This window comes from Molothrus ater, chromosome 8 (genome assembly GCF_012460135.2).
Source record: "Molothrus ater isolate BHLD 08-10-18 breed brown headed cowbird chromosome 8, BPBGC_Mater_1.1, whole genome shotgun sequence".
NCBI lineage: Eukaryota > Metazoa > Chordata > Aves > Passeriformes > Icteridae > Molothrus > Molothrus ater.
The window spans coordinates 3,018,882-3,036,430 of record NC_050485.2 but is presented as its reverse complement, the minus strand read 5'-3'; the positions used below and the strand labels follow the sequence as shown (position 1 = coordinate 3,036,430).

The following is a 17,549-nucleotide window of genomic DNA, read 5'->3' as shown; positions in this document are numbered from 1 at the left end:
GAGGGGCTCTGGCAGCAGCTCAGGTGCCCATCCCAAGGCTGACAGGAGTCTCTGTGCTGCAGAGGGGCTCTGGCAGCAGCTCAGGTGCCCATCCCAAGGCTGACAGGAGTCTCTGTGCTGCAGAGGGGCTCTGGCAGCAGCTCAGGTGCCCATCCCAAGGCTGACAGGAGTCTCTGTGCTGCAGAGGGGCTCTGGCAGCAGCTCAGGTGCCCGTTCTGAGGGCTGACAGGAGTCTCTGTGCTGCAGAGGGGCTCTGGCAGCAGCTCAGGTGCCCGTTCTGAGGGCTGACAGGAGTCTCTGTGCTGCAGAGGGGCTCTGGCAGCAGCTCAGGTGCCCATCCCTAGGCTGACAGGAGTCTCTGTGCTGCAGAGGGGCTCTGGCAGCAGCTCAGGTGCCCATCCCTAGGCTGACAGGAGTCTCTGTGCTTGCAGAGGGGCTCTGGCAGCAGCTCAGGTGCCTGTCCCAAGGCTGACAGGAGTCTCTGTGCTGCAGAGGGGCTCTGGCAGCAGCTCAGGTGCCCGTTCTGAGGGCTGACAGGAGTCTCTGTGCTGCAGAGGGGCTCTGGCAGTGGCTCAGGTGCCCATTCTGAGGGCTGACAGGAGTCTGTGCTGCAGAGGGGCTCTGGCAGCAGCTCAGGTGCCTGTCCCAAGGCTGACAGGAGCTGACAGGAGTCTGTGCTGCAGAGGGCCTCACAGACACTGGCAGGCTGCTCTTGCTCACAGCTCATCGCGCTCCTCCTCGCTGCAAATGCAGGCGCTCCTCTGGCTGTTCATGAAGGGCCGGCAGCCCAGGGTCCAGACAGCGTTGAACACCGTGTCTGCCATGGATTCACAGGCTGTGGAGAAGGACAGGGTGGCCAGGTAAGGACAGGCAACTCCCAGCACCCCAGCCCCAGCCCTGCTCTGAGCTCTGTGGGGTTTGCCCTTGGAAGTGTGGGCTGTTGTCTTTTCTCTCTGGGAACTGGGTTTTTATAAATCCTGAGGTTCCCTTCTCTCTTCCTATCGATGCAGGGTGACTCTAGTGTAGGGAATAATGTGTTCTAACTCCATTTAGAAAGCTGAATAAGTGCCTTATTAAGCTATACTATATTACACTAATACTATACTAAAACTGTATTAAAGAAATTCTATACTACAGAGATACTAAAGAAAAACCAGTGACAGTTTTCAGACAGTCACGACACACGTAGATCCAACTGGTCAAAGAATCAAAACAACCTTCAGCAGTGTCTAATTAACAAATCACTTCAGGTAAACAATCTCCATAACACATTCCACACGTGCAAAACAACAAGAGCAGTGAATAGAGATAAGAATTTTTTTGTCTTCTCTCTGTGCCTCTCACTGCCTTCCCCAGGAAAAATCCTTGGGAAAAATTGTGCCTGCTGCTCTATGTGAAGAGAGCTGTGGCCACATCTTCTCCCAGGGTGGCACTAATTTCTCTCCCCCCTAAAACCCTCCTTTATTACCTACTAGTTGATGGATCATCTGGGGCTCTGCAAACAGCACTGTTTACCAAACAGATTTCCCAGGAGCCCTCCACATTACTCTTCTCCTCTGAGTTTTGCCTACAGTCACTATTGACCAACCTTTCTGGGCTTTTTTGGGAGTTATGATGCCAGCTGCCAGCCAGCATGAAAAATCCTACAGCAGCTGGAGCAGCTGACTGCCTGACTACCAGCCCCTCCTCACCCAAAAAAACAACCCTGAAAGTGCTTGTCAGTAAATAAATAGGTTAATAGTAAATCTTTAGGGTTTGTTTACTGGCACCAGCACTGATAGCTGTATGCATGGTGAAGCTGGGAAAGCCTTGCCTTTGGGACTGTTTTCTCTTATCTCAGCCTCTCCAAGCACCTCAGAGCTCCTGTTCCCTAGGAGGCTGCTGAGCTGGCAGGCACTGGAGAGGCTGTGGTGAGTCAGTGGGAAAAGCAAGGCTTTGGATGCCAGATAAGAGCTGGGATAGCTGTGAAGGAGGAGGAGGGCTGTGACAGGAGCTGCTCAGAGCAGCCCTGGGGACAGGATCTGCAGAGCCCAAGGCGAGGGGAGGATGGCTCAGAGGTTCACTGGTGTTACCTGTGCCTCCTACAGCAGCCAGGACAGAGGGAGGGAGGAATCCACTCCTGCCAGGCTCAGCCCAGGAGGGTGGGCTCTGCTCCACCTTAACCCCCTAGGATCTAGGCTTGCTTTGCTGCTGCAAGCAGAGAGCAAGAAGGAACATATGAAAAAGTGGAAAATCTGAAGAGATGGGAAGAAGTTGGCTGTGTGAGGAGCTGTTGATAAGGGTGACCATGAAAGATTGGCTGTGCTCAGCCTGTAGCACTTTTGTCTCAGTCCATGTCTTTGATTTCTCTTGCTGGCCTGGGCACTCTTTCCATGCATTTATATGTGACCAGGTAGGAAGCCATCTGCAGACATCTACTGGTGTCATGCAGGCTTCCTGTGTGTCCTATTCAGGCTGCACCTTTGGACAACAAATGCATATTTAAGGATACCCTAGAGCAGGGCATCAGCAGAGGTTACCAAACAAGCTCTTCTCAGACCTGCAGGCTGAGGCTTTTAAATTAGGCAAAACCAGGGTGGCACTTGAGCTGCTGGCACATCCCTAGAGCTTCTTAGCACTTCTGAGCCATCCAGAGCTGCCTGCACTGGCTCAGCCACCCCCCAGCCTGGTGTGTCCCTGGTGCCATCACCATCTCTTATCTGTGACCAGATCCCTGTCCTTGGCTCTCTCTGTTTTGCTGGCCCCTGGCCATATACAGGTTTCAGTGTGTGTCTCACTGGCCCTGGAAGGCTTCTTGGTATCCCATGAAGGTGTTTGAATTGTTTGGGAGTGCATCCAACTAATTGGATAAATTAGTGGAAGTGGAAACCCCACACTCCTAACTATCCTAGCTATCCTCTCAGCAGGCCTGGGAGGATGAATAGGACTCAACCAAACACAAATCCAAAAATCCTACCCTTTTCTTCCATCTCCCACCTGGGCTGAATAGCAATCATTATCATCTACAACCCTAAACTCACCCTCCTCAACTTCTACCTGGACACTGTAATAACTGCAACCGTTTTCCTCACCCTAAACACAATCAAAGTCCTAAAGCTATCCACCCTAATAACTGCATGGACCAAAATCCCATCACTGAACACAACACTACTCCTAACCCTACTCTCTCTCACAGGACTCCCTCCCCTGACAGGATTCCTGCCCATGTTTGAATTGTTTGGGAGTGCATCCAATTACTTCCAGGGCTGTTTGTGGGGTTTTTCACACATTGTAATGTTTTCCAAATGCAAATAACCGTAGGTCTCCAGCCTTGGGCCAGAGGTGTGTGGCAGAGGGGGCAGATCTCTGTGCTCTCACCCACCTGTGACAAGTGCAGCACAGAGCTGCTGCTCCCCACTGCAGAGTTCTGGCAAGGAAAGGCTGCCTGCCCAGGGGATGTGAGGCAGGATCCTACCTTGCACCTTGGAGACGAAGCCCAGGCTGCGTTTGAGGTCGGAGCAGATGGAGTGCAGGCACCAGCGGAACTTGGCGTCGCAGCGGTACTTGTTGGCCCCACAGGTGTCATAGCAAACATCCAGCTGGTTACAGCACTTGGTCATGGCAGGGATCCCCAGGTCTAGCTGGGAAAGAGAAAAGAGGTGTCCCTTGGTTGGCTCCTGGCCTCGGGCTCACACAGCTGTGATGGGGTGAGCTGCTGCAGAGCCCAGCTGGCTCCTTCTCCAGAAGCTGTTCCTGAGAGCCAGGGCAGCAGGAGGAATGTGTGCTGCTCCTTCACCATCTAAACAAGGGTGAGGGAGCAGCCCAGTGGTGTCAGTGGTGCAGGCTCAGTGCAGGCTACATCACATTCTCTTCTCTCTGTGTCCCAGGGAATCAACATGTGGCAGAGAGGTGGCAAACAGCCCCTCCATGACCATTTTCTAGTTTGCATCTGTCAGACAGCTCCATGTCCTTGCCAACAGTGGCAAAGGCCCCTTTTTTCTTTTCCTCTTTTTCCCACAACCTGACAAGGTCCTGCTTTTTGCCTAATAAACGTGCCATAAATATTTTAATGCCTTATTTCTCAGAGATGCACTTGAGGCCAAAGACAAACGCAGCATGGTCAGGGGAGTTCTGCTCCCTGTAAGCCTAGCTAATGACCCTGAGGGTGATAGGGCAGAAGACCTGTCTCCTGGAGAGACTGCACTTGTTAGCTTGTTATGAATTATTCCTCTTTTTGCCCTTCCTCATGTAAAATTTAGGAGATGAATTGTTCCTTCATTGCACTCATGATTGCCTGGGTACAGAGAAGGCACCACAGAAATGCCCACAAGGTTTGCAGTGAAATAGAGTTTCAGGAATTAAACCTAACATGAAAAATGAGCTGCAAAGAGAGGGGTTGTCAGAGCAGGAATCTGCCTAATTGCTGCAGATTCCTTGGGCAGCAATAATGCATGAGCTAAATAGGAATCCCTGCTCTGAGAGCCTCCTGGGAAGGCTTTTCCTGGTGATTCCGATGTGTTCATTAATTGCCTTTAAGATAACGAGCAGGAGCAGTATTAAAGACTCTGGGTTTCATTCAGTGCTTGGCAGAGGCAAAAAGTGTGGGAAGAGGTGGGGGGGCAGGTGTGGAGGATGCACTCAGGTGTTGCTGTGTGCACATAGGCTATTGTCAGCCACTGCACAGCCCAGCCCTGCCTTCTCCTTGCCCAGAATGATGAGCTGGTGATGTGCTGGAGAGCTGCATCCTGTGGGCTCGGTGGCTGGGACAGTACATACACTTTCAGGTACCTTGAGCCCCAGAAAATGGGAGCTACAGCCATTGGGTTCCTGTGGTTTGTAGTGAGGCCGTGGCATGGGAGCCTTCCCTGGGAAGAAAAGACAGGACAAGGGTTAGGAAAGTTGATCTTCCCAAGACTGGACTCAAAAAGCAAGGAGTGACAGGCACTCCCCTTTGGTCTGCATCCCCAAACACTGCTAGCTCAGCAAGGGGGTTTCTTTCTATCCTCAGCTCATTCTTGGACTCTTGGTGTGCTGTGGATGTCCCCAAACTGTGCCAGACCTTGCATGTCTGATCTTGCTCTGAGCAGGTCTTGGTCCATTTTCTGCCCATGGTGATGCCCTGCCATGTTTTGCAAATCATTTCTGTTCCTTTAATCTTTGCACCTTCCTCAGTCTCCTTCTTAACATGCATAAAGGATCAAGAACTCCCTCTGTGAATAATTATTTACCCAATGCAGGAAGAATCCAGCTCACAGCCAGCTCTAGCAGTACCTTCCAGCAGCATTTAATCTGATTTTTGTAGGGGAGCCTGTTCAGTGCCCAACCACCCTCTGGGGAAGAACCTTTTCCTGATATCCAACCTCACTCTGCTCCAACATAGCTCCAGCCATTCCCTGGCTGCTGTCCCTGCTCTGGGAAAACATAAACTGAGGGAATGCTCCAAAAAAACTTGTGTGAGCTGAGCCTTCTGGAGCCAGTCACATCAGGGGTTAACTTTCTGCTTCCCTGAGCAGGGCTAGAGAATTTATACAGACATAAAATGGATCTAATTCAGCCCTTCAAGGCAGGGTTGGGTTCTTTTAAACTGCATTTCCACTTCTTGCTTCTTGTCAGCACCAGGAATTATTTAAGACACTTTCCCCATTTTTCTGTTCAGGTACCTGAAATGCCAGTGGTTAATTCAGCCATAAATCTGCTGTGCCCTTGGGGAGGCCTTGCAGCCAAAAGCCTCAGAGGGACCCATGTAGGAGTGCTCCCAGCACGTCTCAATTAAACTTTGCCAGAGCTGTTTTGCTTAAATATATATACATATATATATATATATATATATATATATATATATATATATATATAGCAAATAACAGATTTGCTACCAAATAAATAACAAACTGAAATGCTGTCCAGCTGGGAGATGCCAACAGGCAATTTTCCCCTTCCAAAAGAACCTTGATGGTTTTTTGGAAGGGAGTGAGAACTGGGATTCAGAATTCAAATGTTCCTGAACTGATGCAGGAGGCAGAGGAAAGTTCAAAATCGCTGTGGGTTTTGCAGGATGGAGTCAAATTTGAGTGTCTTGCTTGAAATATTGGTTGTAAAAATAGTGTAAAAAATGTAAAAGAATGTAAAAATAATATAAAAAATAATTGATTGTAAAAACCAGGAACAGTTAATGGGTTAAAATGGCAAGTCTGAGTAGGAGTGAGACTTTTTGGGATGTGGAGATCACAGAATGGCTTGGGTTGGGTGGGACCTTTAAGATCATCCAGTTATCCAGTTCTACCTCCATTATCCAGTTCCCAGCCAAAAATAGCTGTGTTTCCAGATCTTCAATTCAGCTGAAGTCACAGCTATTATAAGAGAAATAGTATAATAGCTTCTAGAAAGCTGTCCTGAGGAAAAAAACCCCTCATATAAATAAGGATTGTGCAGATCCACAAAACATCAAACTGCCTTCAGGATAATCCCTTGTAGGAAACCTGTCCCCTCCCCTCTGCAAAACAGAGCTTTAAAACTTATAAAGTGCCCCTTTGTACTCTTTCTCAGCTAGGTCAAGTCCAAGACACCACAATTAACCTCTCTCCCACATCTTGTTTTGTAGGTAACAGGAAACCAAAGCAGAACAGGAATATCAGGCATTCCTGTCTCTCTACAACCATTGACTCAGTGCTCCTGTTATCATTTATTGCTTGCCCATCCTTACAGACAAGAAGATATAGATTTCAGGCCACTGCCTTGTTGCCACAGCCCTAGAACTGAAGCTGAGTTTCCCTGATGCATTTTAATGCCCCCAGGCTGCTGTAGCTGTTCCAAGAGGCTGGAAAGCAGCCAGCTGGCTGGAGCAGCTGCTGGCAATGCAGGAGGTTCAGGCACTGCAGTGCTGGGACACTGGCAGGGGGAGCTGAGTGTATTTTTGGGTGAATGGGTGGTCCCAGGGCTCCTTGCACTTTTGGGTGGTCCATTGTTGTTTGTGTGCCCCCAGGCAGGGGCAGGCTTTGAGCAGAGGTGCCTGCACACATCCATCCCTGTTGGAGACAGGCTTTGGAGGCTCTTTTCCCACAGCCTGGAGGTTCCCCATCCTCTGAAGCCCTTCAGGACCAAGTGCTGAGCAGGGCAATGAAGTCTTGCCTGGCCAGGAGGAAGCTACAAGGGCTTCACTCCCAGCTCAGGCTCTTTGTTTCCCCTGAGATGCCCAGTGAGACTTTGTAAGCAGGAGGATATTTGCCAGTAAATGCTAGTGTAACCCTAATGTCCTGATTTAAGGGAGCCATCCATCAAGTTGGTTGTTTTCAGACCTCAGTAGCTGCTGAAAAATCAGGAGAGGCTTGCAGCTGGAACAGCCACGTGCTCAGCTGGAGATGGATGTGGCAATCACAGGTGAGTCCTGACCTTTACTGAGCCAAAATAAGCTATTTTTGGTATCTCTTGGCTGGAATGAAAGTAAGTAGAAGGAATAATTTTTGTTTCATGCCTAGGGAGGAAAAGCAATCAGGCCCTGATTCAGCACAAAGATGGTTTGTGTTCATCCTTCTGAGCAAGGACTGGATCTCACTGGTTTGGGAGCATCCCAGCATCCTCTCCTCTCCAGTTTGCAATGTCTGTGCCAGAGATTAGCAAGGACAAATGGTCCTGGAAGGGTCCAGCAAGCCCCTTGGAGCCACGTGGGCAGCATTTCAGAAGTGTTCTCCTTCAGGCAGTGATTAATGAGCTGCTCAGCAGACGGTGAGAACTGGGCTAACAATGGGCTTGTTTTCCTTTCTAGGTAAAACACTGCTCCTGTAAGGGTGTGAGCAGGGATCTGTGCTGCTCTCTGGAGATGCTTTCCACAAGGACAGGCAGGGAGAGCCCCCTGGATGTGTCCAAAAGCAGTAACTCCTGCATGGTGTGCTGAGTCCTGAGGCTCCCTGAAACCAGCTCTGAGTATCAGCCTTGCCTCAGGCACACTGCAGTCCCAGCCCCATGCCAGGGCTTTCAGTCTCTGCATTAAGGAGGGCAAGGTCCTTTCTGCTCTGAGTTTGGAGCACGGTGGGGACCTTTAGGAGGCTGTCACACACATGGCCTGGGGCTGCCACACCGTCAGTGTGGGACAGGCTGCCTGATGGGAGGTCTGGGGGCCACCTGCTCCAGGCACTGGGGACACACATGGCCCTCCTGAGCTGCTGCAGAGAGAACTGAGGGACCAAGGCCACAGTGATGGGCTGGGGTACCTGGCTCCCTCAATCCCATGGGGCTGAGCTTCCTGCCTTGCTGCTCCCTGTTTGTTCTCAGTGTGGGGCCTGGAGAGCAGAGCTGGCAGGAGGGGGAGGACACATATATAGACATTAGATGGATGTTGGGGAGAGGTTTTTCACCCAGAGGGTGGTTGAACACTGGAAGCACTTCCAGGCTCATCAGAGAAGTGGTCCCATGGCTACCAGAGCTCCAGGAGTGTTTGGACAATGTTTTCAGGCCCAGGGTGTGACTCTTGGGGTATCCTGCACAGGGCTAGGAGTTGAACTCAATGATCCTGATGGGTCCCTTCCAACTCAGCCTGTTCTATGGTTCTGTGACATTATTTATGAAACAAAACTAAAAACAGCAACTTTGAGAGTGATTTTAACCTCCTCCCCTGGCAGGGAGCTGAGGTCCCAGCCCTGCAGCATCTCTTGTCCCAGTGCCCTGCCTGCTGGCCTGGGAGGAGCAGGAGGCCCATGGGATCCAGACAGACTCAGTCAGTGGGGTCTCCCCAAAGCATTGAGTCTGTCTGTGAAAAACAATGCCCTGGGGAGGAGAGGGGTTGAAATCCCTCTGTGCTCACAAGCATCTTTCCCAGGTGGTCACTAGGGGTGTGGGGTGAAGCTGTGGGGCAAGGGGCTGACAGGCAGCTGGGCTGGGCAGGCTGAGGTGACAGGACAAGGTGTTGCTGTGGGACAGTTGTAGGAGGCTGAGGAGAGGTTACACTCTGTGGGAAACTCCTGGCTGGTTCCTAAGCAGGTCATTCCTGGTTCCAGCAGGTACCCTGGTGATGGCCAGTGCTGCCTGTGGCCCTGTCACCCCACACCCTGCAGCTCTGTGCACCCCAGCTCTGTCCCCTGCCCTGCCCTGCCCTCCCGAGACGGGGAGGTCCTGGGGACCTTCATCCTGCCCCCAGACAAACCAAACTAATCCTGTTTGGTAAACCACCACAAAGTGCAGTCCAAAGCAAGCAGGAGCTGCCTCCTTCTGCCTCGAGCACTAAAGGCTCCTCCCGGTGACGTCTGGTTTGTCCCGCTGTTATCTCCTCCTCCTGCAGCCCGCGGCAGTGGCCAGCTCACAGCTGCTGGATAAGGACGCTCCGAAGGTTGCTGAGATTAGGGCACAGCCTCCCCTCCCTGTGCTGTGCCAGGCTCCGGGCAGCGGGACAGCCCGGGTGTGTGTGTGCCCGGGTACCTGTGTGTGCCCGGGTACCTGTGTGTGCCCGGTTACCCGTGTGCCCTGGTACCTGTGTACTCTGGTACCCGTGTGTGCCCTGGTACCTGTGTGCCCTGTGTGCCCTGGTACCGGTGTGCCCTGGTACCTGTGTGCCCTGTGTGCCCTGGTACCGGTGTGCCCGGGTGCCGGTATGCCCTGCCAGCCCGGGTACCCGTGTGTGCCCTGTGTGCCCTGGTACCGGTGTGCCCTGGCAGGAGCAGCCGCATCCTCCCTCCCCTGTGTCCTGCGCGCTCATTGCGGTGCCTTGCAGAGCTGGCTGCTCTTGGGGAAGGAGCTTCGGTGTCCCTGTGCTGGCCCTGGCACAGAAGCTGTGACCCCGGGCACTGCCGGGGGCAGCTCCTCGGTAGGAGGAGCTGCTCGTGGCCGCAGGGAAGGAGAGGGAAGGAGAGAGGAGGCAGCAGCAGTGAGGTTCACTCACCATATCGGCAGCGGTACTGACAGACACCGTTTTTCCCCCCGAGCAGTTCCAAGAAGGAGTCGAAGTAGCTGTTGACCGCTTCAAAGCCATCCCGGATGGTGTCGATGCCCCAGTCGGAATAGGATGGCGCTGCCTGCGAGTCCCTGGTGCCCGGGGCTGTCGGGCGCTGCCTCCTCGGAGCCGTGGCCCGGGCGCAGGCTGAGGCACAGGAGCGCTGCCCCCAGCAGCAGCCGCATGCTCAGGGCCGGGGCAGAGGGGCAGCAGCGGCGGGGATGAGCTGCTCCGGGCAGGAGGCAGCGGCACCGCTCTGCCTGGACTTTAAACGCTGCCCGGGGAGCCGGCCTGAGGTCACGGCAGCCGGGGTGCAAAGTGCAGCGCCGAGATACGGAGCGGGTTCAGCTCCCTGAGCTGGGAGTTTGCACAATCCCGCCGGGACCCGCTCGGTCCCCATGGCTGCAGCTCCCCCGGGGGACCCTCCCTCACCCCTGAGCGGGGTCTGTCCCCCCAGGGACCCTGCACTCCCTCCCCGGCCTGCTGGGACATGAGGAGTACCTCTCTGTCCAAAATTTCTGCTGCTCAGGCAGGCTGAGGAGCACACCTTGCCTTTTCCCCAGGCCTCCTGGGCACATGGAGGGGAGGGATGAGAGCTTCACCCAGCCTGGCTGCTGGGTGTGCTGCTCCTAGCAAATCCCAAGGGCCCACAGAGCTTCTGAGGGGTTGATCCAGCAGCTTGGAGAAGTTTGGGACAAACACTACATTCAGGGCATGCCTTGGCATCACCTCCAGTTCCAGGATCAGTGTGGCAGGTGAGTACTGCCTTTGGTGTGGCTGATGCTATAGGGCTGGTTGTTACAGCTCCTGTGTAAGGTAAATTAAACCTGTAAAGGTTGTGACCAGGAGGAAAGGGTGGCACTGAGACCTGAGCCAGGGAAGGGGTTGTGGGCCAGCTGCAGCTCCTGGATCAGGAGTGGGACAGGCCTGCCTGGACCCAGGGGCCTGCTCAGCTGGTGGAGGGTTCAAAGCTGCTCGTTATAAAGAAAGCAACCAAGTGAAAACCAACAGCAAAAGACAAATCAAACCACTCACGAAGAATTGAGAAGGAAAATGGTGTGGAAAGGTTGTGGCTGCTCTTAGGAAGCTTTTTAGATGTGCCCCAGCACAGCACTGCCTCTCAGGAGGAGCTGGGCTGCAGGCATTTCAAACACAAATGCAAATTCTGGCATTTTATTGCTTTGCAGGAGATTGCAGTTTCTGAAGGGCCAGAGCTCCACAGTACTGCCTGTGTCTCTGCACATGGCCCTGGGTGAAGAGCTCCAGACATGAGATAAGGAGGAGGAACCACAGCCAAGTCTTGGTTTCTTAGGTAAGTCAGAGAAGAGGGGAAGGGAGCACACAAGCTGGTTAGTGCCTCTGCTGTGCAATGGTGTGGAGCCAGAGGCAGCTGCTGCCTGCTTGTTCCATCTGTTCTGAGGCCCAGTCTGCCAGGGCTGACTTTTGGGTGAGGGGACATTTAGGAGTGCAGGAGCTCCCAGGGAACCTCAGACCAGCTTTGCCTTTGGGGAGATAAACCCAGATGCAGAGAACACTGGGAAAGGGCAGCTGGGAATCAGCAGATCCCTGCCTCGAGTAAGCCTTTTGTGACATCTGTGTCACCCCTGGCACGTGGCAGAGGGGGTGCTGGGGAAGTGAGGCCTTCCCTGCAGGGGCACTGGAGAGCTTGGGCTTCTCCTGCTGTTCAGACCATGCTGGGGACTGCTCTGTCAGTCGTGGGTGGAAATGGCCCCTGGAATTTGTTGTCACAGCCCCAGGGCAGGGCAAACTGGATCCAAGAGTCCCACGCTGTGTCCTGCAGTGAGTGGAGCCTTTGGTGTCTCTGCTGGTTCAGTCCCTGCCCTGCCTGACACTCCAGTTCACAGTCCCAGTGCTCCCAGCCTTTGCCAACAGCCTGGCAGAAATTAATGTAAAAAAGAGCAAACCAGCTATTGGGGACTAGCTTGGAAATGTGTAAGAGCCTCTGGGTGTCTGTGCCTGGTGTCCTGTTTTATGCAGAGCCTTTTAGGGTTGTTCTGGAGGCAGTTCCAGAACACAGCTTTCTTTGTCATCCCCTGGTCCCTGCTGACTGATCCAAGGCGAAGAGAGAGGGAAAAAATGCTGGCAGGACTGCAGAGGAGGCAAAGCACAGGGAATGTGGCATGAGCAGGGCATGCAGCCTGGAGCTGGTGGCTCTGGAGCACTCAGGCTGTTTGCAAAATCAATTGGAATTGGGAAAGCCGAGCAGGGCGGGGAGGGAGCAGCTGGCAGAGAGCAGAGCTTGAGTAAAGAGGAGTCAGAAACTTTCCTGTTAGTTTGTCACTGGTCTCGAAGTAAAGGTTGGTAAGTAAAAAGCAGTTTAACTGCTTTTCCAAAACGTGGCAGCCCCTTTGCCCTGCCCCGGGGATGAGCCGCTCTCCTTCCTTCCTTCTGCTTCCTTCCTTCCCTCCCCGAGCCAATCTCCTGAGAGCTTTTCAGTCCAGCTGCAAATATCTCGGTTGCACCCAGACTGCAAGATCTGAAGAGCAGGAAAAATGTGGGATTGGGTAAAAGTGACCTCCAGTTTTCCCTCGGGGCGTGGCTCAGCAGCTGCAGCAGCGAGGAGCTGTGGATGTGCACAGGGGGACCCCGCAGGTTCTCTGCCCTGCCTTTGACCCACTGCAGTCACAAAAACCCCTTCCCTGCGCCAGCTTTTCTCTCTCTGAAGATTTAAGGGGTGCAGATGCTTTTGGCCACGGTGGTGAACTCTGACAGCTGCTTCCTGAGCCTGGTGCTGACCTCGGGACAGGCGGCTCCTGCCTGCGTGCATTCATTCCTGCCTCCGTAATGCTTAAATATAGCGCGGCCGGGCCGCGGTGAGTCAGCGCTCCCGGGACACTGCGGGCTCCTGGCAGCGCCCCTGGGCTCCGAGGGAGAGGGGACTGCACCCGCCCTGTCCCTGTGTCCCTGTGGCAATGAGCCCCATCCCAGATGGAGCTGGAAAAGCCCTCTTGGCTCCGCATCAGGAGCCGGGCTGCAGCTCCTGTGCTGCAGCTCCTGTGCTGCATTCCTGTGCTGCATTCCTCCTTCCCTGCACCTCTGGCTGTGCCCGAGTCCTGCCCGTGCCGCTCTGCTGGGGGCGACATGGGATACAGGGACCGAGCTCCTTTTCCACCGGCTTTGGCTGGCTCGGGGAGCTGCTGGTGGGTGTTTATCAGGGGGAAGAGGCAGCTGGTGGCTCGGGTTAGTGGGTGATCCGTGGCTGCTCCAAAGCCCAGATGAGTCACTGATGATGGGGAGGAGAGCTGCGGGCCGATGGTGAAATCCCCGAGTGCTCGGAGCCAGGTCAGAGTCCGGCAGCCGGGAGAGGGGGTGGTTCAAGACCCCCTCCCTCAGGTGTGTGGGCAGGTCCAGCCCCTCCGGGAGGCCCTGGGCAGGTCCCTGGTGCTGCCTTCCCCCAGCTGTAGGAGAGGGTTCTGCCCCTGTGCTCAGGTGAGACCCCACCTGCAGAGCTGCCCCAGCACAGGAGGGACCTGGAGCTGCTGCAGAGAGTCCAGGGCAGGCACCAGGATGGGCAGAGGGATGGAGCAGCTCTGCTTGGAGAGCTGGGATTGTTCAGCCTAGAAAAGAGAAAACTGCAGAGACCTCAGAGCCCCTTCCAGTGTCTAAAGGGGCTCCAAGAGAGCTGGAGTGACAGGAGAAGGGCATCAAACTGACAGAGGGCAGAGATAGATGGGGATATTGGGAAGAAATTCTGCATTGTGAGGGTGGTGAGGCCCTGAGGAGGCTGCCCAGAAGAGCTGTGGCTGCCCCTGGATCCCTGGAAGTGTCCCAGGCTAGGCTGGACAAGGTCTGGGATAGTGGAAGGCATCCCTCCCCATGGCAGGGAGTGGAACTGGATGAGTGTTAAGTACCTTCCAACCCAAACCATTCTGGGACTCTATGATGCTGTCAGACCCTTTCCTTTCTCTTCATCTTCTCCTGCCCTGTGACATTGACAGGCCTTTTTCCCTATCTCTGACCTTACCCTGCCTGTTCAGCTGCAGCTGCTGGGGTCCTCAGCCTTGCTGGGCTCCTCCCATGCTGGTGACCCCCATGGTCACCCTTCAGCTGCAGCTGTGCCAGCAGAGCCCCAGGGACCCAGCTGGGACGGTGGGAGGTCACTGGCTGGGGGGGGACAGGGCTGATCCAGAGCCCTTCATTGCTCCCAGACCTGTCTTGGCAGGGGCAGAGCAGCAGCTCAGCAGCACAGGGTGTCTGGGCATGGAACTCCAGCACCCTTCCAAAATCAAACAGTGCTGCTGCTCTTCAGGCTTATTGCAAATGTGGGCTCCCATCAGCTGTGCTGGGGCAGTGCCCTCCCTACCTGTGAGCCAAGAGCCCCATGGGCAGCACACAGGCTCCATTCCTCAGGAAAAGGATCCAGCCCCCTCAGCAGCCCCTGCTGTGCTTTCTGCAGGTTCCTGATGATGGGAATTAAGCACGAGCTCCACTGCTCTGCAGGGTGAAGCCCAGGGATGGCTGTGGTGCACAGACCCCAGAGGTTTAGGTCATGGAAGAGGCCAGCCTGACCTTCCCACCTGTGAGTTTATTGTGCTGTTGGGGTCTCTGGTGCTTTCTTCCCCTCCCTAGAACCATTCCAGGGTAAGTGGTTGTTTGATCTTCACAAAATAGATTTGCCACCCCTGAAAAGGGACCCTCAGCAGGTGACCCTGCTTTCAGCCCAGCTTTATGTGCCCTCCCCTCTTACAGCCCTTTAGTGCTGTGTGCTCCCAGTGGAGACACAAAGTTTAGGGTTGAACAGAAATTTAGGGTAGGAGCAGCTCCTGCACCTGCCCAGTGAGATGGTGAAGGGAAACAGAGGAGCTTGGTTTCCACAAATGGTGATAAAATTCTGGTGATAAACCTCTGTGTGATCAGATTTATAGCAGCCACATAGGAGGACAGTTGGATGTGGAGGATTTCTCACTGCTAATGGCAGTGGCTTTTATTTTAAGCCTGTTCACTTTTTTTTTTTTACATTAAAAATTTTATTACAAAAAAATGTAACAGTAAGGCAGTTGTCAGTCACTGTGAGCCCAGACAGTTTTCAATCATGTTTAATACAAAACTAGATTCACACAGGAGCCACACTGGGGATCCAAAAGCCCTCTGAGAAATGATGGGATAAGGCAGAAGCAGCACCAGTGTAATCCCTTACACAGTCAATGTTGGAGGCATGGACACCACTGCAGTGGAGGGAGAGGAAACAGAGATTGTCTGCAGTTTAAAAATCTAAGCCAACCCTGTTGTCATAATCTGGAACATTCCTGATGTGTCCCAGCAGACTGGAGATTTAATTTTGAGAGATTTTTTTTCCTTTTTTTTCCTTTAACCAAGTAAAATTTTTCTACTGTCGAAAGTAGAAAATTCTTTCCTGAAGAATTATCTGTGAATGGTTCACTGCTTTAAAAAGTCGTGCAGCAGAACATTTGTACTCCCCAAGCAGTGCCTGGGACTGATGCTGTTTAACACTGGAGTACTCACTGGTATTGAGGTGAGGAACTGCTGAACAAAATTCCCCAACTCTGGTTTTTCTCATGCTTTGGTGACTGTTGAACAAAGATGGGACAGCAAGAGCGAATCAGGTGCTTTCCACACCAGTTCCTGATGGCAATACAAGGGATTTTGTTTTGTGCTCCTTTACTAGGTAGGACTGGCTTTCCTACAAGCATTTCTGGATGCCCCAAAGGCAGAATTCCCAACTGTTCCCACTGTTCATTGTCCCCTTTCACCTGCAGGGATGTGGTGGGAGGTACCTGCAGCCATGGTTACCTTTTTGGAGCTCAATAAACTAAGAGATGGGAAAGAGAAAAGAGAGAACCATGGAAAGGAAGAGAGACAGATAAAACAGTGAGAAAACTCAGGTAGGCACAAATCTTATGGGTTTGGGGTTTTTTAAATTATTACAATTTAGTGCTCAAAGATCAGCTCTGCTAATGCAGTTCTGGGTGAATTTCAGATCAGCTCCTGCTCTTGGTGAATGAGCAGTGCAGATGTGAGGTGGGACTGTGCAGACTTTGTGTTCTCACTTTATGGATGGACCTTGTTTCCAGCTGCCAAAGCCAGGCAAAGTTCAGGAAGGTGCAGGGCTAAGGAGGGGCAGATCTGTGGGTCCCACTGCTACCAGGCTCAGTAGAAATTGAACAATTATTTTCCAGCAAAGACCTTCTGAAAGTATGCAGTTCCTCCAACTATAGTACCTTAAACTGCATTCCCAGTAATCCAGAGGTATTTCTAGCACATTTAACAATAGGTTTTGTACATTTTGGCTCAACTGTCAAGATTTTATTGAGGCAGAAAATTCAATTAACCAAAATTGGAATTTTACCCTTGGTAAAGACTTCAGGCTTGACCCCTAAATCAGTAAAATCATCATCATCCAGAAAATTGGACTGTTCAGGTAGAGGCAGGTGCAGCTTCCTTTGATTTTTGTCCTCATGCTAGTGAGATATTTGGATGTTTTGCTAAAAATCCTCCTGTGGAAGGGAAAGGGTTGAGGAAAGTGAGCCTGCATCTAAAAAAGGTTCAGGACTATAAATAGGTTGAGGGTTTCTCCTGAAACCTCGAGAGCTGGGAGGAGGATGAGGGCAGGGAGCATTCTGTGAGGACTCTGTGTTACCTCAGCACCTGAAGTCTCAGAACCAGTTTGAAATTCCAGTGTCCTAAGGCACGACAATTTTGATTAATGAAGGTGGGAACATCCCCATCCCCACTGCCCGAGGAGCAGAGGGAAGAGCTGGCTGCCAGGACAGAACAAAAGCAGCATTTGTTCTTGAGGACAAACATTGCAGAAGAGGAGGGGAGATGGGCTGTGGGTGTTCCCAGGCTGCTCTGACACTGGGGAAGCATCCTGACTCTGCCTGTGGAACTGCTGTCATGTGGTCAAGATTCAGAGCCAAATTCTCCACACAGGCTGAGAAGGAAGACAAGTTTAAAAAGTGGGGCTTTTGTGGAAGTGGAAAACCAGGCTAAAACATGCTAATAGCCTGTTTTCCAGCAAAGAAAGCCTGCAGTGGTCAGGCACTCTAGGAAAGCAAAGAGTCAAGTGTGTGGGAATTGAGGAATAGGAAAGGGTTTCATTCAGCATTCCTTGGAGGGAGCCCCCCAGGCAATGATCCTGCCCTAAGCCTGGCAGGTGTGAGGAGGACTCCAGCCAACCCCTGGCTGCCCACACTGCTCAGAGGGATGATGGTGACAGGAACACCACACACAACACCACTGTAAGTCGTGGCCCTCATCTGTATTTATCTGTATTTTGTCCTTTTTTTTTTGTTTGTTTCAGTAACACTTGTCAGCCTCGGTATTTTCTGTCGATAAACCTTGGGGGGGATTTGGAGGGAACCAAAAGCACGTTTGTCCTGTCCACAGCTGAGCTGGGTGAACCTGTAGTGGAGTGTTTGTTAGTCAGTTGTAAACTGGCAGGAGGGTGCAGCTGCACACCCTGAGTGCTCGGGAGCCCGGGCTGCCTCATTCCAGCTCCGATAACGTGCACGGCCGGCGGAACTCCTGCCCCCGCTCGTGGAGCCACTTATTGGAGACTGCAAAGACACAAAGGGACTGCATCACTGCACAGCTCAGCTCCTCTGCTGCTCGACTAAACGTGCTCTAGGCCAGCTTCTGCTTAAGCACAGGGTTATTTTAATTCTCTAAAGGG

General features: G+C 52.8%; 2 protein-coding genes across 4 annotated transcripts in view; both read right to left on the bottom strand.

The window, feature by feature from the left end:
• Positions 1 to 716: 716 nt before the first annotated feature.
• Positions 717 to 10,080, bottom strand: PLA2G12B (phospholipase A2 group XIIB). The gene is given in 5 exon segments (XM_036385545.1): positions 717 to 835; positions 3,455 to 3,620; positions 4,756 to 4,844; positions 9,845 to 9,986; positions 9,988 to 10,080. Coding segments are annotated over 5 exon segments (609 nt in total).
• A 4,725-nt stretch (positions 10,081 to 14,805) lies between these two features.
• The window catches only part of P4HA1 (prolyl 4-hydroxylase subunit alpha 1), a 29,360-nt gene continuing 26,616 nt past the window's right edge, over positions 14,806 to 17,549 (bottom strand). For all 3 annotated transcript variants that reach the window (XM_036385541.1, XM_036385538.1, XM_036385539.2), the window contains exon 15: positions 14,806 to 17,433. In XM_036385541.1, the coding sequence (XP_036241434.1) occupies positions 17,363 to 17,433 (71 nt within the window). In that variant the 3' untranslated portion in view covers positions 14,806 to 17,362. The remainder of the gene's footprint in view (positions 17,434 to 17,549) is intronic.